Source organism: Hibiscus syriacus, unplaced genomic scaffold, assembly GCF_006381635.1.
Source record: "Hibiscus syriacus cultivar Baekdansim isolate YM2019G1 unplaced genomic scaffold, ASM638163v2 tig00117011_pilon, whole genome shotgun sequence".
Lineage (NCBI taxonomy): Eukaryota > Viridiplantae > Streptophyta > Magnoliopsida > Malvales > Malvaceae > Hibiscus > Hibiscus syriacus.
In genome coordinates, this window is record NW_024063523.1 from 359,880 (window position 1) to 384,607 (window position 24,728).

At 34.2% G+C, this 24,728-nt stretch overlaps 2 protein-coding genes across 2 annotated transcripts; one reads left to right on the forward strand and one right to left on the reverse strand.

The window, feature by feature from the left end:
• The first annotated feature begins 448 nt into the window (after positions 1–448).
• Positions 449–2,990, forward strand: LOC120195286 (probable ubiquitin-conjugating enzyme E2 18). Its single transcript, XM_039197356.1, has 6 exons — positions 449–550; positions 712–815; positions 939–1,041; positions 1,146–1,209; positions 2,535–2,623; positions 2,725–2,990. The coding sequence occupies exons 1-6, from the start codon at positions 521–523 to the stop codon at positions 2,818–2,820; spliced, it is 486 nt and encodes a 161-aa protein (XP_039053287.1). The 5' UTR covers positions 449–520; the 3' UTR covers positions 2,821–2,990.
• A 784-nt stretch (positions 2,991–3,774) lies between these two features.
• On the reverse strand, positions 3,775–6,966 carry LOC120195285 (cytokinin dehydrogenase 5-like). The gene is made up of 4 exons (XM_039197355.1): positions 6,241–6,966; positions 5,876–6,151; positions 4,518–4,780; positions 3,775–4,111 (listed from the first exon to the last, which is right to left on the reverse strand). The coding sequence occupies exons 1-4, from the start codon at positions 6,964–6,966 to the stop codon at positions 3,775–3,777; spliced, it is 1,602 nt and encodes a 533-aa protein (XP_039053286.1).
• Positions 6,967–24,728: the final 17,762 nt, after the last annotated feature.

Below are 24,728 nucleotides of genomic sequence, written 5' to 3' on the forward strand. Positions count from 1 at the left end.
CTAAGATAAATGTTATAGCGTTAAATTAAAGTCGTGTGAATCATTTAATATCTTTAAAAGATCGATCTAAATATTTGATATCTTCTAACATTTCATCACTGCTAATTAGCTTTTACGCTATTTATTACTGTAGATTTGATTGATTTGCATTGTCGATTATTTTTCATGAAAGAACAATGGAAGTTAGGGTCTCCAACGTTTATGTTCGTGTTCATTTATGTTCGTGTTCGTTTATGTTCGTTTATTTATTAAATGAACGAACATGAACAAGTTATATTCCTTAATAAACGAACATGAACAAAAAAAATTTTGTTCGTTTATGTTCGTGTTCGTTTATGTTCGTTTATTTTTTAAATGAACGAACATGAACATACCTCCGTTCGTGTACGTTCGGTTCGTTTACAGGCCTAACCAATAATAATTCACATTTCCAGAATGCTTGAGAATATAAACTAGAGCAGAAGACACCGTCTTTTTTCCGCTCTCCTATCTGAGTTCTCTCGAGCTGAAGCCGATAGCCATGACTAGCTCCTCCGCTCATTCACGCAAGGTTCATATTCCTTTTCGCTGTTCTTTTTTAATCCATTTTTGTGGTTTATGAGCCCTAGTTGAGGTTGCGTCTTTTGAATTTATTTTGATTTATTCTTCTTCTTCCTTCCCTATTTGTTTGATTTTTTTGGCCTTTTTTGTTTGGATTATGTTTTTGCGTAGGCTTTAAGCAAGATCGCCTGTAATAGGCTCCAGAAAGAGTTAGTGGAGTGGCAAGTTAACCCCCCTATCGGTTTCAAGCATAAAGTAACCGATAATCTCCAAAGGTTTTTTTTTTGTTGTTTATGTTTACTCATTTAATTTATTTTAATGAACGAATCTGTCAATACATGGATTGATTTGGGATTGTAGTCTTTAATTTGTTAGATTTCTGTTTTTTTAATGGAAAGTTGGATAATTGAAGTCAACGGAGCTCCTGGAACGCTTTATGCTAATGAAACTTATCAGCTTCAGGTTGATTTTCCTGAGCATTATCCTATGGAGGCACCTCAGGTATCTCTTTTGCTTTCGGTTTCCTTATTGTTTTGTCACTGTGTAATTAGTGAAACTGAAGGTTTATGAATTGAGATTACGGTATTCGTTTGTTGATTGAGCAGGTGATATTCGTTCCTCCAGCGCCTCTGCATCCTCATATTTACAGCAATGGGCATATTTGTTTAGGTATTGATATCGTTAGCCTTTGTTAATAATTGCTGGTTTGTGATTAGTTAAGGGATAACTACTCTTTTTAATCTTGTTGCTTGAAGAACGCATGATGTTTACAGATGATAGAGAATGTTGGTTTGTGAATTTTACTGAACATGATATGATTATTCGTAATCCTAAGTGTAGTGGTGCTTTTTCGGCATGTCACTTTAAGTTCCCGGTCACCTTCTCACCTTTGTGTAGAATTTTTTGTCATCAGTCGTGCAGAATTTGTAAAATTCGATTCTGGTTGTCATGATAGATTTTAAGAAAGGGCATACCGCCCAAATGGGAGGTCATCTAATGTGCCAATGATTTAGCACATGTTGGCGCTTTTATTGTATTTAAGAGTGTTTTTGTAATTGGTATAGCATGCTTGGTCATTGTTCATAGCAGCTCTTGAGCCTATTATTTATAACTGGAACTATTCACTTATGCTGATATCAGTCATGCTGATATGCAGCTGTTAGCCTGTGAGTACATTAAGCTATTCTCAAAACTTTCAAGTATATTATACTGTCACAGAGTGATAAATGATAAATTTCCCATGTTTGTCTTTTAGAGGAGACTAGATAGAGAGAATCAAATGTTTTTGTTGTCCTATGCTTGGGGACACTATCTTATATTACTGGTTATGGAAGATGTTTAAGAGAATTTGGTTGGTCACCTAATGGAAATATTAATTAGGAAAAAATATGTAGTGGAAGGTGTCTAAGAGAGGTTGGTCATTGTTTGCATTTAATGCAACTGGCTTGTAAGTGAAGTTATTGTTTTGAGCAGTTTACTCATCATCGCAATGAGTAAGTCTTGACACTCTAGAGTGTTGTATGTAGTTCCACACAAGCAAGTGAAATAAAGTACAAACCAAATGCTTGTCTTCTGTGTCTGTGGGCTCTACATGATCGTCGTGGTTTGATGATTAGGTAATTTTAACTAAGACATTCAAAGAATCTATTATGCACTTTGTTTCATGCATCGATTTATATTTTACTTTGTAATTTTTGCTTCATGTGCCTGTGACTTTTCATTTTAGTCAGGTTTCTTTTTACTCGTGATTATTTGGTTGGTAGTTAGCAACACCATGGATAGCATGAACCAGAACATTTTTGACATATGTTTGATAAAAACATTACAATGGTTAATTAAAACAATTAGGCACACTAAGTTCTTGGATAATGTAGAACAACCGCGAAGGCTGCTTGATCATTAATGTCAACGTTGTACCTTTCATTGTCATACACGTGGTCGGTTTATTTAGCTAACCAATGTTGAAAATCGTGTGGTGTTCATATTATGCACAGATATTCTGTATGATAGCTGGTCCCCTGCCATGACTGTGAGTTCTGTCTGCATAAGCATTCTATCCATGTTATCAAGCTCAACTGCAAAGGTTTGTTGGAATTATTAGCAATTTGACCATTTGTTTTTGTTCCCCAAGATCTGGCCTTATCTGTTCAATGCTGAAGAACTGTTTTCACTCTAATTGTGCAGCAAAGGCCGGCTGATAACGACAAATACGTTAAGAACTGTCGCAATGGAAGGTCTCCCAAGGAGACGAGATGGTGGTTCCATGATGATAAAGTATAATGATAACAAACCTAGTGTCTAGAATTTGTGTATAAAAACCGAGGGGTGGTGAACTTTTTACGTTTGTCTTGCTGTGTATGAAATTACTAATTAAACGTAGATTTAATTCGAATGTGGTTACCTAATTCAAGCAGCAGACTGAAAAATGTAAAACTTTCCTTTCTTTTAAACCTTTTAATTCGTTCCCTGTCCCCTTTGGTTATTTCTCGCCGTGGATTTTGTTTTTTAATCTCCTAACTTTACCAGCCCCACTTTCCCTATTATTGTGCGTGAGTTTACTCTTGTGAAATTGCCAAGCCAAGAGATGAGCATCGTTGATGATAGTAGCGATTGGTGAGAAATCACAACCTTGATCTTGATTTTAACATATTTGTCTCCGGACGTTTTCAACCTTCTGGTTTTGGGGCTTCCGAAACAAAGGGTTCATCGTAACTTTTTGTCCTGTTTTAATTTGTTTTTCCTTGTGAAAAAAAAATGTAGTTCACCTTTTAATTTTCTTTTACTGTTAAAGTGTTTCAAGTTGGCGTAAATTTGAGTCACGAAAGATCATAGTATGATACGAATAAGATCTGTGGCATAATTGTGAGAAATTGTATTTGGAAATCCACTACTCTTCTATCAGTCTGTCATCTTCCTGAAATTTATGAGCTGGAACCACCTGTGTGAAAAAGCTGCAAACAATATCCAAAGGCAATCAGTTTTAGGCTATCGAGATCCCGAGCACTGCAAAACATTAAACCTGCCTGCAAAAAGATCATAAGAAACCCTCCCCTCCCCTCCATAATTACCCGTCTAATTGTACCCTCGTTCCAATTTGGTTAAACCAAAATATCATGATGTTCCCTTTTGGCTCTTTTCTTTGTGCCATTCTATGCACAACAAGAAAATCAATATTCACAAGTCAGTGTGTTAATGCTTGTTTCTTCTTGCTTTGTTTTGTACCAATGGTCATCGTCATGAAGCCATATTGGATGAGGAACTGAGGTTGGGTGTGAAAATCTGTTGGCCTGTGGCCAAAATGTGCTTTGGGTCAAATTCCCTTTTCATTTCACAGAACCAATCCCACTTACTTCCAAAGTGGTCCATCCACTCCTGTTGCATTGTGTAATGAGGTAAATATTGCTTCACATTGATCCCTGCTTCATCACAGTATCTGAGAATCTGACGGTTCTGATCGGTCAGGTACTCTAAGCTCTGAGTTTCTTCCCCGTTATCCGAGACTGATCTTAGAAATGCCACCAGGTAAAACACACCCTCATCCGGCATCATCACGGAGCTCCGTTGTTCCCATCTGCACCATATCAAAGGCACAACAAAACCATCAACCCAAATACTGTAAAGTTCCCCATGCATGCATGCATGCGCGCGTGTGCGTGTGCGTGTGCGTGTGCGTGTGCGTGTGTGTGTCATATTCAGAAAGTATATCAGTATGTAAGAGCATATGTCAGAAATGGAAGGGTGGCATGATAAGATTTCAACATCATAGATGCATGCATGGGGCAATGAGAAGATAATATTTATATGTATGCATGCATATGTGTATCATATTCAGATAGTAAGTATATTAGTATGTAAGAGCATACGTTAGAAATGAAAGGGTGCATGTCTTCAACATCATAGACGCATGCATGGGTAATATTGAGAAGTTCGTATCTACATGTTTCATGTATGGCCATGAAATGGAATGGTAGACATACTTGTCTTTGTTCATTGGATAGATGAGAATTGGCCCACTTGTCCTATTCCCCAAAATGCCCTTGAAGACTCCCTTGTCGAACTCGGCAATCTTTGATTTGGGTATAAAAAGGTTTAGCCATGGGTGTGGAACCTCCCACAAACCCTTGGACCGGAGATTCAACTCGGACTTGTGTACCCGGTCCAAGAAATCCATATACAGCAAATCAGTCGCAAACACTGATGTCGATATAAAATTTAGTTTCTTCAATAAAGACTCTACTTCCTGCAGTTGGTTTAATTGGAAGAGAAGATTAATTAAATGTGAATACTTTTGGTGGAATCGTGGACGGCTTAGATTTAGTAATACTTAATGCAATAGTATAACCATAAAGTAGTGTTCGTATAGGATTTCATGAGATAATAGATCACACAAGATCCTCTTCCATGTTTTTTAGCATATGCTTGCGTTAAAATATTAACTTCAGAGAGTAATAATCTCAATCATATAAATCTCCGAAGAGGGGACCAGTCTATGGATCCACTATTATCAAAATATTTAAACTTTATATGTGATGGGTTGATGGTATATGAATATATTTTAGATTTTTTTATTGATAATTTATTTTTATTTTTTAAAATTTTATAAGATCATATCCTCTAACATAAAATCATAAGTTCGTACTAAATATATATATACAGTGTTATTACTCATGAGCTTACATAAAAGACAAAACAAGAACAACAATGGCAGATTAAGAAGAACAATAATGCAAAAAGGACAATGATGTCGTCAAAGATTCTAACTTGCAATTGAAAAAACATCAATAATGTTTGTAAGACATCATCTCATTAGTTCATCTACTTTCACAAGCTATTTAATTAAGATTCAATCGATACTCACTAGTATTTGTCTAATTAATGACCGATTAAGACGATCACCCTTATAATTAGGATCGTAAATGAAATGAGACAGATCATAAATTATTCGAGCTCGATTTGATAATAGACCAGTCAACATTCGATTCAAATAGATTTGATTTGAGTTCTTAACGAGTAAAAACGAGTTACTCAATATCTAACTCGAAAAATAAATATATTAATTTTATAAATTAAATTATTAATAATATTAACATCTATATCTTATTTTAAAAAGTATAGTATAGATTTTCATATACTTAATATTGAGGTTCAAACTTCAATTAAGCTAAGTCTGAAATATTTCGAGTCGAAGTTTTTTCAAGCTGAAGTTTCAATTTTTATTTCGAGTTCAAATTGAATTTAATAATTTTAAGCTCGCGAAATTTCGAATTGACATCAATAATACTTGAGCTCGAATTGACTAGTTTACACCCCTACTTATGATTAATATAATATTTACCTGATCAATAGTTTCTGCAGTAGTTTCGTGGTAGTTCTTGGCGATTTCCAAGCAATACAAAACACCTCCGGTGGCAACGAAAGAGGAGATTTTGACAGGGTTTGGAGGAGAAAAGAAAGATGATCTCCAGTTATTGACCAGCCCTTCATCTACAATTACGAAACCTTCAACGTAATCGAACTTTTGGCACCCCGGCTGTGCATGTAGAGATATAAGATGTTCTTGGTCGCCGGTAAAAGCCGAAAAATCCGAATACAGTACTCTTATCCATCTCACCTGTAATGATGAAAGTACAATAATAACGACGATAAAAAAAACACTTAAATTTAACGTGGAAAATCCTTTGAGGCTAAAGTGATAAATACCCTTTGTGGAGCTGGTTCAAGGGAAATTCTTGCTCTGGTGATAATGCCAAATTGTCCTAAACCACCAAGAACAGCATGAAACAGCTCTGGATTTTGATTTTCTGAACATGTCAAAAGCTCACCTTTTCCTATAACTACGTCAAGCTCATGGACATTGCTGATTTGTGGACCATGATTGAAAGTTTGGCCACTGATTCCAGCATTAGACAAAGTCCCACCAACAGAAAGGTACAAGTAATCGGTCCATGATTTTGGTGCCAATCCATACTCTAAGCTACTATTCAATACATCTATCCAAAGCTCCCCACCCCACACGTCCATGTACCTCTCTCGAGACCAAACTCGGGGCTGAGGTGGGTATTTCCTTACCGAGTCCAACATTCCCACTTCTTTTGACCTACTCATTTGAATCACCACACCGTTCTTGGTCTGAGCCTGTCCTTTTATTGAATGCCCATGTCCCCTGGCTGATACGGGAAGCCACCGGTTTGACGTGTAGGCTGCTTTAACCAGTTGAGCAACGTCCTGAGCCGAATTGGGGTGGAAGACGGCTAGAGGCTGGCTTCGAGTGAGCAAACCGAAATCAAGAGAAGCCGGTTCGACGTTGTTCGGGTCGACGCTTAGTTTCCCGTCGACACCAAGAAGATCCATGGGGTCGATAGGCAATCCAGGAATAAGGATTATCAACCTACAAATAACTAAGGTTAAAAGAAGCTCATTTTCCATGTCAAAAGAAGCAAAGTGTTCTTCTTCTTCTTCCCCTAGCAATAACTGGTTTCTTTGAAGATATAATAAAGAAGGAAAAAAAGTGCAGAAAACAAGGTTTGGAATTAGATGAGGAGAGTAATGTGAAAAAACTCAAAAAGGAACAAAATCTTTGATGGCAACGTTAACGTTAGCCCAGATAACACTTTAAAGATTTACTACGTAAACATCTAACATGCACAGATCCAGATTCCTCTCTCTTTTTTTTTAGATTATTTTTCTGAAAGTGGTGGGTTTTGAGTTTTGGAAGAAAAAGGGTAGATTTTTTTTTAAGAAACGTCACTGGGATTATATGAAGGTTGCAAATTCATAGATTTTAAAGAGTGTATTTTTTTAATAATTTTATTTGAATCAATTAAACGATGAATTGAATATGTCAAAATTCGATAAAAGCTCGACTCGGATTGATCCGACTCAAACTCGAGCTCGACCCGAGATCTTAAAGAGCTGAGTCAAGCAAACTCTAGTTTATTACTGATCAGTCTATTACTATCCAAGGTAGACTGAGAGGCAATGATCTAGTTATTTCTGTTGTTTATGGGTTTAATGATGGTGTTTATAGAAAGTCTCTTTGGTAGCAATTGCGTGGGATTGAGGATCTAGTTGATAACAAGCCTTGACTGATGGAGGGTGATCTTTAATGTCACTGCTAGGGTTGCTGAGAGTTCTAATTGGGAGGAGCATGGCTCTTGTTGTACTCCTGACATGGAAGATCTGTCCAGTTGTATGGCTGAGATGGGCCTTGTTGATAATCCTTACATTGGACTTTTTTTCACATGGTCTAACAAACAAGAAGCTAATTTCCTTGCAAGGAAATTTGATAGGATTGTGGTTAATATATCTTGGTATTCTGAGTTTCCTAATTCTCATGTGGATTTTTTAGCCATAGGTATTTCTGATCACTATTTAACTCTATTTGGGTTGATTGGGAGAATTTGGCCTCTAGGACTAAACCTTTCACATTCTTTAGTTTCTGGGTCTTACACCCTGAGTTTAAAGATGTTGTTGAGGACTCTTGGAGGGAGCTTGCTCATGGAGACCCATGTATATTTTGTTCTGCAAGTTAAAAAGGCTCAAGCCTCAGTTAAGGGAACTTATTAAAAGGCATTTTGATGGCATTTCTGGTAAGGTGACTGAAAAAAGATACCAACTTGGAAAACAACAAGTGATTAATTTATCTTCTTTTGATTTAGAGGTATGGAGGTTAAGAAGAGATTTCAAATGGAGCTTTTGGAGATGAAAAAGGTTGAAGATTTTTTATAAGCAAAAAGCAAATATTGATTGGCTCCTAGAAGGAGACCAGTGAACTAGATTTTTCCATTCTAAGGTTATTGTGAAAAGGGAAAAAATATTTTTAGGGTTCTTCAAAATGATGAGTGACACATATGGGAGACTTTTGATGGTATGTCAACTGAAATGGTTAGGTTCTTTACTAGCCAGGTTGACTCAGTTGATCATAATGTTAAGGGTTGTAATGTGGGGGACCTGAGGGAGTTGCTTAAGTTTTATTTATCTCTTGAGGAAAGTAGTGGCTTAATCATGGAGATTTCAATTGAGGAAATAAGGGATGCCATTTATAGGCATAGTAAGGATAAGGCCACTGGGCCTGATGACAACTCAGCTGGATTTTTCAAGGCTGCTTGGGATATTGTAGGGATGATTTCATTGTTGCAGTAAAGTATTTCTTATCTTTCTTATCTCTTTTGTCAGCTTCCAATGCCACTGTTATTACCCTTGTCCCTAAGGTGGCAAATCCATGCATGGCTAGGGATTATAGGCTTATTACTTGTTGTTATGTTGAGTGTAAGGTTATAACTAGGATTATGGTTGCTAGATTGGCTCAACATATTCCTTGTTTGGTTGTTCCTAATCAGGCTGCTTTTGTGAAATGAATAAGTATTGTTAATAATACTCTTCTTGCACAGAAAGTTATTAGAGGTTATAGTAGGAGGACTTTGTCACTTAGATGTGCTATCAAAGTAGACCTCCGTATAGCCTTTGTTTCTCTTAATTGGGGCTTTATTCTGAACATTTTGGAAGCTGTGGGTATTCTTGTACAGTTTAGAAATTGAGTTCAGACGTGTATCTTTGGGGATAGATTCTATGTGTTAGGTAATAGGGGGTTTTAGAGGGCAAATGGGTGTTAGGCAAGAGGATCCATTATCTCCATATTTGTTTATTTTAGCAATGAATGTCCTCAACTGCTTGTTGGATGTAGCTATGTCTCAGAAGGTTTTTCAGTTCCATCCCAAATGCAGAAGAGTGCAAATCACACATTTATAGTTTACTGATAACTTGTTCATCTTTTGCTAGAGTACTTTGGATTCTATTTTAGGGATGAAGAGTGTGTTGGAGGTGTTTTATGAGTAGTCTGGTTTAATGCTCAATACTTTGAAATCTGAATTGTTCACTTATAGAATTCTTGAGGATCAAAAGATTGTAACATCCCAAAAATCGGGTCGGTGACCAAAAAGGTAAGAAATTGAAGTTTGTAGTTAAATTGGATTAAGTTGAAAAGTTCAAGGATTAATTTTGGAGATTATATTCAGTGCTTTTTAGCAAAGATGGGAGATTTGAAGGGAAAAGAAGTCTTTTGGCGGAAATGAATTAAAAAAAATCATTTAAGGAGAGATATTTAACATAAGTGTTTGGATAAGAAGAGTTATCTGGAAGCTTTATATTTTCTCTCTTTCTTCCTCTTCCAGCTAGCTCCATCAAATGTGAGTTTTGTAAATTTGTTGTTTCCTTCAATTTTTGGTTGGGTGTTGAAAGCTTGAGTGTTATATAAGCTTAAAGAAAGCTTGTATAGGAGCAAAACAACAAGATGAGCAAATTAGAAATGAATTTGTAAAATGGGTGTTGAAATGAATTTTTGATATGGAGTAGTTTTTGGAGTTGTATGGATAAATTTGACTTATCAATGATAAAACTAAAGGGTTAGGAGTAATAGAAATGATTAAGAGCTTGGTTGAAAACATGATATGATTTTTAGGTGTAAAAGTTTTAGTGAGATTTTGTATGCTTAAGAGTAGAAAATGAAGACAAGTTGGTTTGATTGCATAAGGTTGAGTTTAAAGGCTTAATGAGGGATAGAAGTAAGAGATTTATAAAGTTTTTGGTTGATTTTCGAAATAGAAATAGCAATTTTGGGCATGGAGTATCGGTACTGGAAGAACAATATCGATACTTCAAGGCAAATTAGTGAATTTTGAATGGTAATATCGGTACTGGTTGAAGAGAGTATCGATACTGAGTTGAGATTATCGATACCAAGGGTATAGAATCGATACCATTTCCAAGTTAAATTTCCAGAACGTCATAATGGTATCGGTACCATAGAGGGGTATCGATACCAAAAAAGGGAAATATCGGTACAGTAGTGGTATGACTGATACAACTAAGCATGAAATGGGAAATTAAGTGTTTCTTTCAGATTCAGTTATTATGATTGGATATACGTGACTCAAAGTGCGATATTGATTTTTGATTGTTTTGTCTAATTGTTGAACATAATCAGCTTCCGGGCAACTCGACGTTATAAGTATCAACCCAAAAGCGTTAAGGTTTAACTTAGGACTCAGTGAGGCAAAGGTGAGTGTAACTTCTCAATTTTATATTAAAATTGAGGAAGGCTTGCGATAAGCCAACCTCAGTGTTTTCGATCAGAAACCTTACCATTTCTTTTATATTTATTGCAATGTTTTATTCAATTTATATTATGTAAGCTATGTTTTATGATTATATGATTATAGAAACATGACCTTTGAACAAGTGTATCTGAAAATACTTTATGTGAAAGTAACTATGTGAATAAGAGACACTTTGAATAATGATTGAAAATAATTATATGGTGAATAACCCAAGGTATATGTATAAGGATTAGAGGTATAGTTGGCATGCTAAGAGTCGAGGGTTCTATGTGGTTCTTAGAGACAATTATGTGGTCATACGGGATAATTATGTGGCATTTTGGTGTAAATTACGAGTTGTGGTGACAACATTAGTACATAACCTCAATGTAATCAAATGCCTAGAGTTATCAGTAGTATACGTTGGGCTTTTGGAAACAAAGTGATAAAATGAATAATGTATACCATCATACATTTTTTTTATGGTAATTCAATTGAAATCTTTAAGAAATGTTTTATGACATAAATAAAGATTTTGTCTATAAATGTTGGTTTTATCTCGTATATGTCACTAAGTCATCGACTTAGCGTATGATTGTTTCACACGTAGGTTTGAAGAAATCAGAAGAGTAAAGTTGGCCTGGATAGCTTACACCCTTAAAGATCAGATCAGATCAGAACAAATTAAATGTAGGTGTTTTGTAATATTGTAAATTGTTGGCATGTATTATGCGTTTAATATGGAAATGCTCTAATCTATATTTTGTAAACTTCTACTTTTGTACTTGTGTAAATTATTAAAGCTTTGATGAAAATATATTAATGTGAATTTTATTAGTTTATTTTAAATTAAGTTTTTTACCTTTTATTTATAAGGAAAAATTTTAAATTGTTCGTATTTGTTAATTTTCTATGATTTGAAAAGTCATTATGACACCTCGGATTCGTATCTGGATCGGGTACAGGTCAGGGGTATTACAAAGATGCTCATGTAAGAGGCTACTGGTTTTAAGTTGGGTGAGTTGCCTATAAGGTATTTAGGGGTGCCCCATGTCATTGTAAACTGACTGAGAATGGATGTTTAGTCCCGGTGGAGAAGGTTAAGGCTAAGATTGAGAGTTGGACAAATTGTTGATTAAGCTATATTGGAAGATTGTAGCTAATTGGTGATGTTTTGTTTGTTATGGTGAACTTTTGGTGCAAAAAGCTAATGATTCCTTGTGTTGTGGTTAAGAGAAATGATCAATTGTGTTCCAGATTCTTCTAGAAGGGCAGAGATGTTTCTTCTAAAGGTGTTAGGGTTAATTGGGAGAGTGCTTTCTACCCTAATTCTGAATAGGTTTGGGAGTTAAAAATATGAGGTGTTGAAATAAGGCTTGCATTCTTGGTCTTCTCAAGTGTATTGTAACACCCCCAATCCGTATCCGACCCGGATACGAGTATGAGGTGTCACATTGACTTTTCAAACTTTGACTCTTGACAAAATTCAAAGAAAATTTAAACATTTCATTAAAGTAAAAGCGGTTTAGTTACATAAACTGACCACAATAACCAAAATCAATCAGAGCATACTTAATTCAACCAATTAGTACATGCCAACTATACTCAAAATAACCAAAAACATTTAAATCCTCTATTTTCTGATCTGAAATTTTGTAAGGGAGATGCTGACCTGTATTGCTCCTCACAGCTTCTATATTCACTTTCTGTAACCTGCGTGTGAAACACTCACACGCTAAGTCGATGACTTAGTGAGACATAAAGAAAACACATCTAATGGAATTCATACCCACTAATCATGCATGACTGTTTTATGCTATCAAATTATACAACTCAATTACATATACATCAACATATATTCATGTATATTATGTAACAGATACCATAACCCCTATCACACATATATCATATCATGCAATTCATATCACACATCATATACATATATCACATACATTGTTCTCATATCACCAACCTGTTTATCCTTACTAATTCCCTTTTCATTACTTCAATTTCGTCATATGAGCATATAATGAATATAAACATATTATATATTTTTTAATATGCCACAATACATTACTAATTTCTATAATCATATAATACATAAACGCATAGCATCTCATATCACCATGACATATATGCACTTCTACCATGTCACGAGAAATACACATATCATTATATCAAATTATATTCTCTTTTCAAAGCCCATGTACACATGTGAGAACTATAGATATGTGAGTCTATAGAGGTTGTGCACTATGTTGTCACCACAGCTCGTATAATTGCACCGAAGTGCCACGTAGAATTGCACCGGAGTACCGCGTAGAATTGCACTGTAGTGCCATATAATAATGTCCATAAGGAACACATATCATTCCTTAAGAATCATATACATATACTAGGGATCAAGTATGTGTCTCACCAGACTTCACACATGTTCCAAAGAATATATATATGTCCCAAAGGACCACATATCATTCCTTAAGAATCATATACATATGCCAAGGATCAAGTATGTGTCTCACCAGACTTCACACATGTTCCAAAAAATACATATATGTCCCGAATGACTGCGTAGACCCTCGACTCTTGGCATGCCAACTATACCCCTAGCTCTCATGACACATAACATGGGCATTAATATTTATGTTAACATAGATTCACATATACACATAGTCATGTAGTTCTTTCACATAGCTCATCGTCATATAAATCACATATCCCATATACATATAAACACATGGTTCACTTACGCGTAGAACATTTCCATATAATCGCATAGTCATATAATATTTCATATATCATATATTTTCTCTTTCATATATCTCATATCATGTATCATATCTTGTGATCATATAATCATGTTACTTATAATCACATAACTTCTACTCATAGGGTTCAACATCATTAAACTTAGTTCCCTTTTTCATATCATCATACATTTATATATTCTTATATGTCCTATCAATAACCTATAAACTTACTCATATTCTCATATATCATATTTTAATATAATTTGTATAGTAATACTCTATAATTGTATCATATAATGATTTTACCCAAGTACTCCTTTATAAAGTTTATATTACAGGTTCAATTAGTCTCATTCTATCTTATAAATAATTTCCACTTATTTTATATCATTTTCCTTTTCCACTCACATAAACTATCTATTTATTTAGTTCAATTTCTCATGACTTCCACAATACTCTTTAATAAAACTTTGTAGCTCTTCACTTTAATACATAAACCATAGTTTCCTTTAATTTATCAATCTTCCCTATATAACTTATGTATCCTTATTTATGCCCTCGAATTTATACTATTCTCTTAGAGTCTCCTAACATTTCTCGTATAATCACTTATACCATATCATATGACTTATACTTGATTATCTTATTCTCTCGTGTTCATTTCATTTCTTATGATTCTATCATATAACTTATCCCATGTTTTTCCATTATTACATAATAAAGTTTTACATAAATCATATAGCATATACAAAGCATATCATTATCTTTAGTCATGCATACATACAATCAATGTAATACAGATAATAACACATAATCATGTCCATGACTTAATGCATATTACTCTAGGAAATAGACTCATCGCAAGTCTTATTTCCATTAAACACTACATATCACTAGTATGCACTCACCTTGGCCTCACTAGTCAATTCCAATCTCTTATCTTTCCCTTGATCGATCTTACTTGCCAAATGTTCTGGAATTGCTTTACGCGCAGAATCTACATAAATGTACATTTTGAGGCAATCATTAGATACCTACACCTTGTAATTGGGTACTAGCAACTTAAACGAACTTATTAAACCAATATTCACATTTTTCCTTTAGGGGGAATCGATTCCCTCCTGTGGGGGAATCGGTTCCCCTATGAGATTCTGGAATTTCTGGTTTGCTTGAGGGGTATCGATTCCCCATTGAATGGGTATCGATTCCCTTGAATGGGTACCGATTCCCTTGAATCGGTACCGATTCCCCTTGCCCATAAATCATATTTTCAGCACGAAATTTACTTCATTTCATCTTAAACACTTCATATTTCAACCTCTTCTATATACTAAACTCAAACACACATACTTAAGCCCATTTGTACTCATTTAATCCATCTTAATTCTCAAAATCCTCTCATCTTAATGAAATTCAAGAATTATATTACTTGAGCGATTGTGTATACTTGCACATTATTTGCGTATATTTTATAGTACTCACAACACGCGAACAAGTTTTTGGCACCTAGCTTGCCACTCCTTGGAGCTTTATCAATGGAGGAATATCCCAAGGAAGAAGAAAGGAAAAGAAAATAAAAAATGTGATTTTTTTCTGCTTGCGTGTGCTCTCTCTCCGTATATCTCTCTCCCATGAGGTGTCATATATAATAAATAAAATATCTAGGGGGTAATGATGAGTTTATTGGGTGCAAAATACCCCTCATACCCCTAGAATCACATGGTGTGCATGATCCTTATCCTCCAAGTGGCGGTGGTCCATTGGCAGCTCTGGCAAGCGGTTACAACAGTCCTTCACGTGCAGAGACAGATGTCCAGTTCCAGCTGTCCTTATGCAGAAATATCTTTTTGTCTTTTTCTGCGCCAGAAATGCCAAGGCATTTCAATCTGCTTTAGCAACGTGTGATGCCGCGGCATTACTTCCCAAAGAATCCTTTTCCTTGCTATTCCCTGCACACCATAGACAAACTGCACCTTTCCCTCAAACAGCACCATTAAGAAATAAAATAGCACAACCACCAAAAATTCAACTATATGCAACTACATGATCCTAAAATGACTAAAATGAGCTTTTAAACAAACAATAACTTAAGTGAAAAAGGCTTTAAAAGTAGCCTTTTTAGGAAGTTAACAGTACTCATTTAATCCATCTTAATTCTCAAAATCCTCTCCACTTAATGAAATTCAAGAATTATACTCAATTTTCAACATGTTCTAAATTCCTTTCTATCACTCCAAATCTCTTAATTCAACTATTGACAAGTCAAATTCAACTTAAAATTCAACTTATCAACTTTATTTCACGATTTCATTCAAAAACTCAAAACCTTTAATCTCTCCTATACCTTTCATCTTGTTGTTTTAGAACCAATTAAGCTTTCCTTAAGCTTAATTACCATCCAATGATCAAAACCCAACCTTTAGTTGAACAAATAATCAACTAATGAAGAAACTTACCTTTGCCCTTGAGCTCTTACGGGAGGAGAAAGAAGAAAGGAAGAAGAGATGAAATGTTTTCATCTTCCACGTTTCAATCTCCTATTAAAGGGGATAAAAAATATCTTTATTGTCAAATGACCATTTTGCCCTTTACTACTTTGGATAATTACTAAAAACTTCCAGGGATTATCTCCACATAAATCATTGAACTTTTCAACTTTTTCACTGTAATCACCAAATTCTGAAATTTTACAATTTAGTCACTAACCCATAATTTGGGATGTTACAAATCTCCCTCCTTTAAAGAAAATTCTTCCTCGAATTTTCACTGCACACCTTGATAAGAATATGTCTGTTAATGTTCTCATGTTGTTTTCTTTACTTAATCTTTCTTTCCCTTAGTTCTTCAACTACCCTCTTTTTTTTTTACATCCTTATCATGTCACTTATCATATAACCAATAGCATCAGTTCTTATCACTCAAAATCATTAATCAATCAAATTCCTTATCAATCTTTAATTACCTTGCAGTAATAACCAACATTTATTCCATCATCGCTTAATTACTTCTTAAACTTCCTTAATACATATAAATTATTCTTTATTCCTCTGACTAAATATGCTTGACCAAGAAATATAACCTTTTTTTATTCAAAATCAAAATCTCCTTATACATAAATCATATATTTTCTTTCATGCTCACATACTCTTTGCCTCTCACTTGTGCTCATCTCTGATTACTAATCTTTATCATCTCTTCATCACTTTGATAATCAACACTCCTTGCACATACCTTATTCTTCGTAAAGTCCTTATTCAAATCATAATACACATATACTTGACTTCCTTCAAACATATTAATCCTTTGCTCTTTTCGGTCGAAACTAACTCAGCATTAATTTATTTGACTCATTCAACTCCCATTCTTACTCATTCACAAAGCAATTTTCCTGGGTTCAAACTCAGGCATTACAATTTCCTTTATCTTATAAATCAATCATCAATGCACCTATTCTTAAACCCTTGCAAAACAGTACCTATATCACTTGATCCTTTTAAAATAATTTTGCTTTACCTATTTTCTAGCAGAACTTTTAATCCAATCCATTACTTTCCCTTCTAACTTAACTTCATATTCATTCTTAACTCCTTATTTAATCTTCCAGTACCAGACTCTACTATTCAAGTGTATATGTCTTTCATCAAGTTTTGATCCTTTGCTATATAATACAACTAATTCAAATCGAGTCTATAATTGACAATCATAATCTATGTCTCTCTTCGATAATGTCGATTTTTATGAGATACGAATTCTCTTAATTATTCTGAGATCTCTCTAGATCTTTAATACAATTCTTCACTTCTTGAAAAGAATAATTTTTTTAACATCAATAATTTTCTTTTCGTCTAGGCACAAACCCTCCATACCTCACTTACATACATCATTTTTCCTTCAAATAACTTAACAACAATTTCTTCAACTTATCAAACTATATTCATATCCCTACACGTTACGATTCCCCTGTTTTCAAAATCAAGCATTCTAACTTTCTCTATCTTATAAACTGATTGTTGATATATTGATTCTTAAACTTTTCTATTACTTTATAACTTTCCTTAACCATATGAATCCTTATCTCCTTCACTACATCACATTTACATGATCGAGATACACAACTATATCCATAGTCATTTCATATTCGGTTAACTTATCCTAATAATATATTCAAATCCTTTAATTTCAATACACTTTTCGTCACATAAACTGGTTAGCCAACGCTAACTCTTTTCATCTAGAATGCAAACCCTTATAATATCCACATTTTGCTTATACCCAGTACTATCTCTTTGTTTCAAATTCATCACACTAATTGCATTTATCTTATAAACTGGTCACTGATTCACTTATTCTTGAACTCTTCTACAATTCTAGCCACATCTTTAGATCTTTTAACTTTCTTATGGTGACACTTGTTCACCATATTCGATCGTATCCATGAAATAATAAGAATACTTCATATCACTTTTCCGATTCAGACATGTGAAAACTTTCTAACACTATTCTAATATGATTTCAACTTTCTGAAATCAGTCTTTGATCTTATGAGGCACTTTCTGAAGTGTCCGCTCATCCCCCTGCCTGGCCAGGGCAGGTGAATTGCTATCACAATCAGGAATATCGCCTCTTACTTCACTTTGAAATTAATATAATCATACTTCTATTATAACTTATCAATCTAATTCTATTAGCAAGACAACACACTCCTTACACTATCATATCAGAATTTTTCACCTTAGTTGGCATATACACATTTTATGACACTTTGGACTTCGATTTATGTCGAGAATCGGCTAAACCTCAGCTCTGATACCATTAAATGTAACACCTCCAACCCGTATCCAACCTGGATACGAGTATGAGGTGTCACATTGACTTTTCAAACATTGACTCTTGACAAAATTCAAAGAAAATTTAAATATTTCATTAAAGTAAAAGCGGTTTAGTTACATAAACTGACCACAATAACCAAAATCAATCAGAGCATACTTAATTCAACCAATTAGTACATGCCAACTATACTCAAAATAACCAAAAACATTTAAATCCTCTATTTTCTGATCTAAAATTTTGTAAGGGAGATGCTGACCTGTATTTCTCCTCACAGCTTCTATATTCACTTTCTGTAACCTGCGTGTGAAACACTCACACGCTAAGTCGATGACTTAGTGAGACATAAAGAAAACATATCTAATGGAATTCATACCCACTAATCATACATGACTATTTTATGCTATCAAATTATACAACTCAATTACATATACATCAACATATATTCATGTATATTATGTAACAGATACCATAACCCCTATCACACATATATCATATCATGCAATTCATATCACACATCATATACATATATCACATACATTGTTCTCATATCACCAACCTGTTTATCCTTACTAATTCCCTTGTCATTACTTCAATTTTGTCATATGAGCATATAATGAATATAAACATATTATATATATTTTAATATGCCACAATACATTACTAATTTCTATAATCATATAATACATAAACTCATAGTATCTCATATCACCATGACATATATGCACTTCTACCATGTCACGAGAAATACACATATCATTATATCAAATTATATTCTCTTTTCAAAGCCCATGTACACATGTGAGAACTATAGATATATGAGTCTATAGAGGTTGTGCACTATGCTATCACCACAGCTCGTATAATTGCACCGAAGTGCCACGTAGAATTGCACCGGAGTGCCGCATAGAATTGCACCGTAGTGCCATATAATAATGTCCATAAGGACCATATATCATTCCTTAATAATTATATACATATACTAGGGATCAAGTATGTGTCTCACCAGACTTCACACATGTTCCAAAGAATACATATATGTCCCGAAGGACCACATATCATTCCTTAAGAATCATATACATATGCCAATGATCAAGTATGTGTCTCACCAGACTTTACACATGTTCCAAAGAATACATATATGTCTCGAATGACTGCGTAGACCCTCGACTCTTGGCATGCCAACTATACCCCTAGCTCTCATGACACATAACATGGGCATTAATATTTATGTTAACATAGATTCACATATACACATAGTCATGTAGTTCTTTCACATAGCTCATCGTCATATAAATCACATATCCCATATACATATAAACACATGGTTCACTTATGCGTAGAACATTTCCATATAATCGCATAGTCATATAATATTTCATATATCATATATTTTCTCTTTCATATATCTCATATCATGTATCATATCTTGTGATCATATAATCATGTTACTTATAATCTCATAACTTCTACTCATAGGGTTCAACATCATTAAACTTAGTTCCCTTTTTCATATCATCATACATTTATATATTCTTATATGTCCTATCAATAACCTATAAACTTACTCATATTCTCATATATCATATTTTAATATAATTTGTATAGTAATACTCTATAATTGTATCATATAATGATTTTACCCAAGTACTCCTTTATAAAGTTTATATTACAAGTTCAATTAGTCTCATTCTATCTTATAAATAATTTCCACTTATTTTATATCATTTTCCTTTTCCACTCACATAAACCATCTATTTATTTAGTTCAATTTCTCATGACTTCCACAATACTCTTTAATAAAACTTTGTAGCTCTTCACTTTAATACATAAACCATAGTTTCCTTTAATTTATCAATCTTCCCTAGATAACTTATGTATCCTTATTTATGCCCTCGAATTTATACTATTCTCTTAGAGTCTCCTAACATTTCTCGTATAATCACTTATACCATATCATATGACTTATACTTGATTATCTTATTCTCTCGTGTTCATTTCATTTCTTATGATTCTATCATATAACTTATCCCATGTTTTTCCATTATTACATAATAAAGTTTTACATAAATCATATAGCATATACAAAGCATATCATTATCTTTAGTCATGCATACATACAATCAATGTAATACAGATAGTCACATATAATTATAAAAACACATAATCATGTCCATGACTTCATGCATATTACTCTAGGAAATAGACTCATCGCAAGTCTTATTTCCATTAAACACTACATATCACTAGTATGCACTCACCTTGGCCTCACTAGTCAATTCCAATCTCTTATCTTTCCCTTGATCGATCTTACTTGCCAAATGTTCCGGAATTGCTTTAGGCGCAGAATCTACATAAATGTACATTTTGAGGCAATCATTAGATACCTACACCTTGTAATTGGGTACTAGCAACTTAAACGAACTTATTAAACCAATATTCACATTTTTCCTTTAGGGGGAATCGATTCCTTCCTGTGGGGGAATCGGTTCCCCTATGAGATTCTGGAATTTCTGGTTCGCTTGAGGGGTATTGATTCCCCATTGAATGGGTACTGAATCCCTTGAATGGGTACCGATTCCCTTGAATCGATATCAATTCTCCTTGCCCAGAAATCATATTTTCAGCACGAAGTTTACTTCATTTCATCTTAAACACTTCATATTTCAACCTCTTCTATATACTAAACTCAAACACACATACTTAAGCCCATTTGTACTCATTTAATCCATCTTAATTCTCAAAATCCTCTCATCTTAATGAAATTCAAGAATTATACTCAATTTTCAAAATGTTCTAAATTCCTTTCTATCACTCCAAATCTCTTAATTCAACTATTGACAAGTCAAATTCAACTTAAAATTTAACTTATCAACTTTATTTCAAGATTTCATTTAAAAACTCAAACTCTTTAATCTCTCATATACCTTTCATCTTGTTGTTTTAGAACCAATTAAGCTTTCCTTAAGCTTAATTACCATCCAATGATCAAAACATAACCTTTAGTTGAACAAATAATCAACTAATGAAGAAACTTACCTTTGCCCTTGAGCTCTTACGGGAGGAGAAAGAAGAAAGGAAGAAGAGATGAAATGTTTTCATCTTCCACGTTTCAATCTCCTATTAAAGGGGATAAAAAATATTTTTATTGTCAAATGACCATTTTGCCCTTTACTATTTTGGCTAATTACTAAAAACTTCCAGGGATTATCTCCACATAAATCATTGAACTTTTTAACTTTTCCACTGTAATCACCAAATTCTGAAATTTTATAATTTAGTCACTAACCCATAATTTGGGATGTTACATGTATTGATTGTAACACCTTGATTCCCTAGTTAGGAGTCCTAGTTACACTTAGATAAAATTTATCAAACCCAATAAGCTTGTGAAAAGCATGTGTTTAATAATTGTTAAGTTGGGCTTGGGTTGAGCCCATTATGGAAAAAAAATAGGAGTATTTTGAATTGGGTTTATTATAGGAAAAAACAAAGTTGTTATTTTCCCTAAAAGCTTTGTAAAGGCTGAATCCCATTAAATGGGATTATGTCAGATGTTGGAATATGTCCCCTTCATCTTTGTCTTCTTCCTATCTTCAAACTCATTCTCTTCCCTTATCTTCTTTTCTTCATCATAAGCCAAGGTGTTAACTTTGTATGAAAGGACTTCCTTTTTTGGATCCAAGAAGGTAAGTTGGGTAATCCCTCTCTTAGAGCTTTATTTAAACCCTCTATTTTCATATTTAGTAGAGGAGTCATGAAAGAGGTTTAATGGGGGTTTTGGATTTTGAGAGTTTTAAAGTGATTCTAACATGTCTAAACGTTTATAAATCACGTTCTTATCTTTCTTAAGCTCCTAGATAAGTTAATAACTAATTTCCATGGATTTTAGTGCGAGAAATAGGAGAATCCTCAAAGGTGAATGGTAAAGAGAAAGAAGTGCTTAGGTGAGCCTTGAGTTGTTCTATCAACCCCTAGGTGTAATGTAATATATTTTTAAACTTTCTATAATGCTTGTAGATAATCATGTGTAGTTTGGACGTATATTTGGGTGTATGAGCCATTTGTGTACACTTTGGGGTTTAAGTATAAAAACGAGTATCTTTTATATTCTTGTGTAAAGTAGAAGCATTTCATGTTTCTTAAGTACTAAATAATCTTTAAACACCCATTGGGAGTCTTAGGGACACTCAGGGAACAAAATGGGGAATTTTAAATGAGTGAAACAGGGTTTTCTAGGTAGAGGGTACCAGTACTGTAAGAAAAGTACTGATATTGTCATCATTTAAAGGTAAAATTTCAAAGGGTTTATAAGTAGAGTATCGATACCCCATCTAGGAGTATCGAGATTGCTCGGGTGGTATCGAAACTTGAGACCTAGTATCGATACTCATGGTATTTATCAGAAACATAGAAAGTAATTTTGGTATTGGTACTCACAGGAGTATCGATACCGAGGGTAGAGTATCGATACTTCCCACAGGGAGTATCGATACCGAGGTATTTTTCAAAACATCGAAGGAAATTTTGGTATCGGTACTCTCACTACTCAGAAGAGTAGAATATTGATACTCCCGGGAAAGTATTGATGTTGAGAGATTTTCTAAAACTTCGAATGTAAATTTCATACCGATATTCAGGAAATTATCAATATCACAGGAGGGGAGTACTGATACCCAAAGAGGAGTATCAATACCATCGTGAATGTTTAGGCTATACTCCTAGCTCAGTTTTGAAAGGGGAACCAAGGGGTTCAATGAGGGAAACCTTCTAATAAGCTTACAAGTGGAACACCCTGATAAATTGTGTGAAAACATAACATCTTAATGAGGTAAGATTCAATAAGACTTATGCCTTTGTATGATGCTTGGGAAACAACAAGGTCACACGAGTTACTTGTATGATGATTGTGTGGTAGATTGAGGATTGTTTGGATATATCAAACCAGTGCACCTGGATGAGGTGCCGATGATAAGTGACCCGACCATATCCCAAGTACTCTAGATGAGTAAACTAGCTGAGTAAGTTTTGATGCTATGTGATCCATACTCAGCTCGAGATTCAGGAAGATGCTGATGTTGTGTGACCTAGCTCTCGCCTAAGGTTCTTCAGTAAACAAATAGGGGTGTGAGTTATGTGATGTTAAGTGACCCCGAGCTACACCATGATGTTTACTTTGGTTGTTGTATTGATGTATACATATGTTCATGACCATACTTGTAGCATGCTTATATGTTGGATGCATGTAGTATAGTAGGGTTATTTGTATGGAACTGAGCTTGTGAGCTCAGTGTATGAAATGTGTTTTCTTACGCAAGTTCGTAGGTGCCAGTCGATGAGCTCGTTGTCGAATCTTAGATTTCCAGAATTGACCATCCATCATAGTACGTCTCAAGTATTTAGTGAGCATGTACTGTCATAGACCTTTATTATTATTTGAGTCATAAAATATATTTTTGTACATATGTATTTTGAAGACTATTGTTGGGAGTTCCCCGTATTTCTAAATATTTATATTTTGTAAATATATTATATTTCAGGTATCTTATATCATGTTTGAACGTTGAATTAGTCAAATGTTTTAAAAAAAATTGTTAGTCACTCAAGTGGTTCTGTGTGGTATTCTAATCATCCGGGCTTTGGGTTAGGTCAAATTAATGTGTTATATTTAGTGGTATCATAGTGTCAGGTTTAGTCGTTCTTAGGACCTGTGGGTTAGAATCATTAGGTGTCAATGAAGTACATGCCTCTAGGGTGTCAAACGTACTTAAATGTTTAGAAAATGATGATGTTCACTCTTCTTTTCCTTGGAAATTTGTAAGTTATGGCAAACGATCCCGCCCATAGTCAAGAGAGCTGAGTGGAGAGTCGTGCCTCCTTAGTTGGAGACTCAGGGGAAGAGTTTGTTTCCGACTCTAAGGATATGGGTATTACAGAGGAAACAAATATAAACGAGGTGATATTTGTAACATCTCCAACCCGTACCCGACCCAGATACAAATCCGAGGTGTCACATTAACCTTTCAAAACTTTTACACTTTAAAAGTTCATGTAAAATTCAAACTATTGATTGTTTTTGAGTGGTGAAACCCTTATAACAAAATTTCTATTAAAAATTCATAATGAAAATAGACATTCAATAATTTACGTAAATATAAATGTGTATGATTACAAAACGGATCAGAACATTACAATTTAAAACTTTATAATACATGCCAACAAAATCACAAAATAAGAAACCTACATTCAAATTGTTCTGATCTGATCCTCTTCGGTAGTATGATGTCCTCTCCTAGCTTTAGCCCTCAGATTTCTTTGAACCTGCATGTGGAACAATCACACGCTTAGTCGTTGACTTAGTGAGGCAAGTACGAGTATAATAAAGCATTATAAAATATTTTCTTATTCATCTCATAGAAAACATTTCATAAGGAACTCAATTTACATTTCATAACAAGAATGTATACTTTTACATATTGTTCGATTTATATCACTTTGTTTTTAATACCCCAAATTT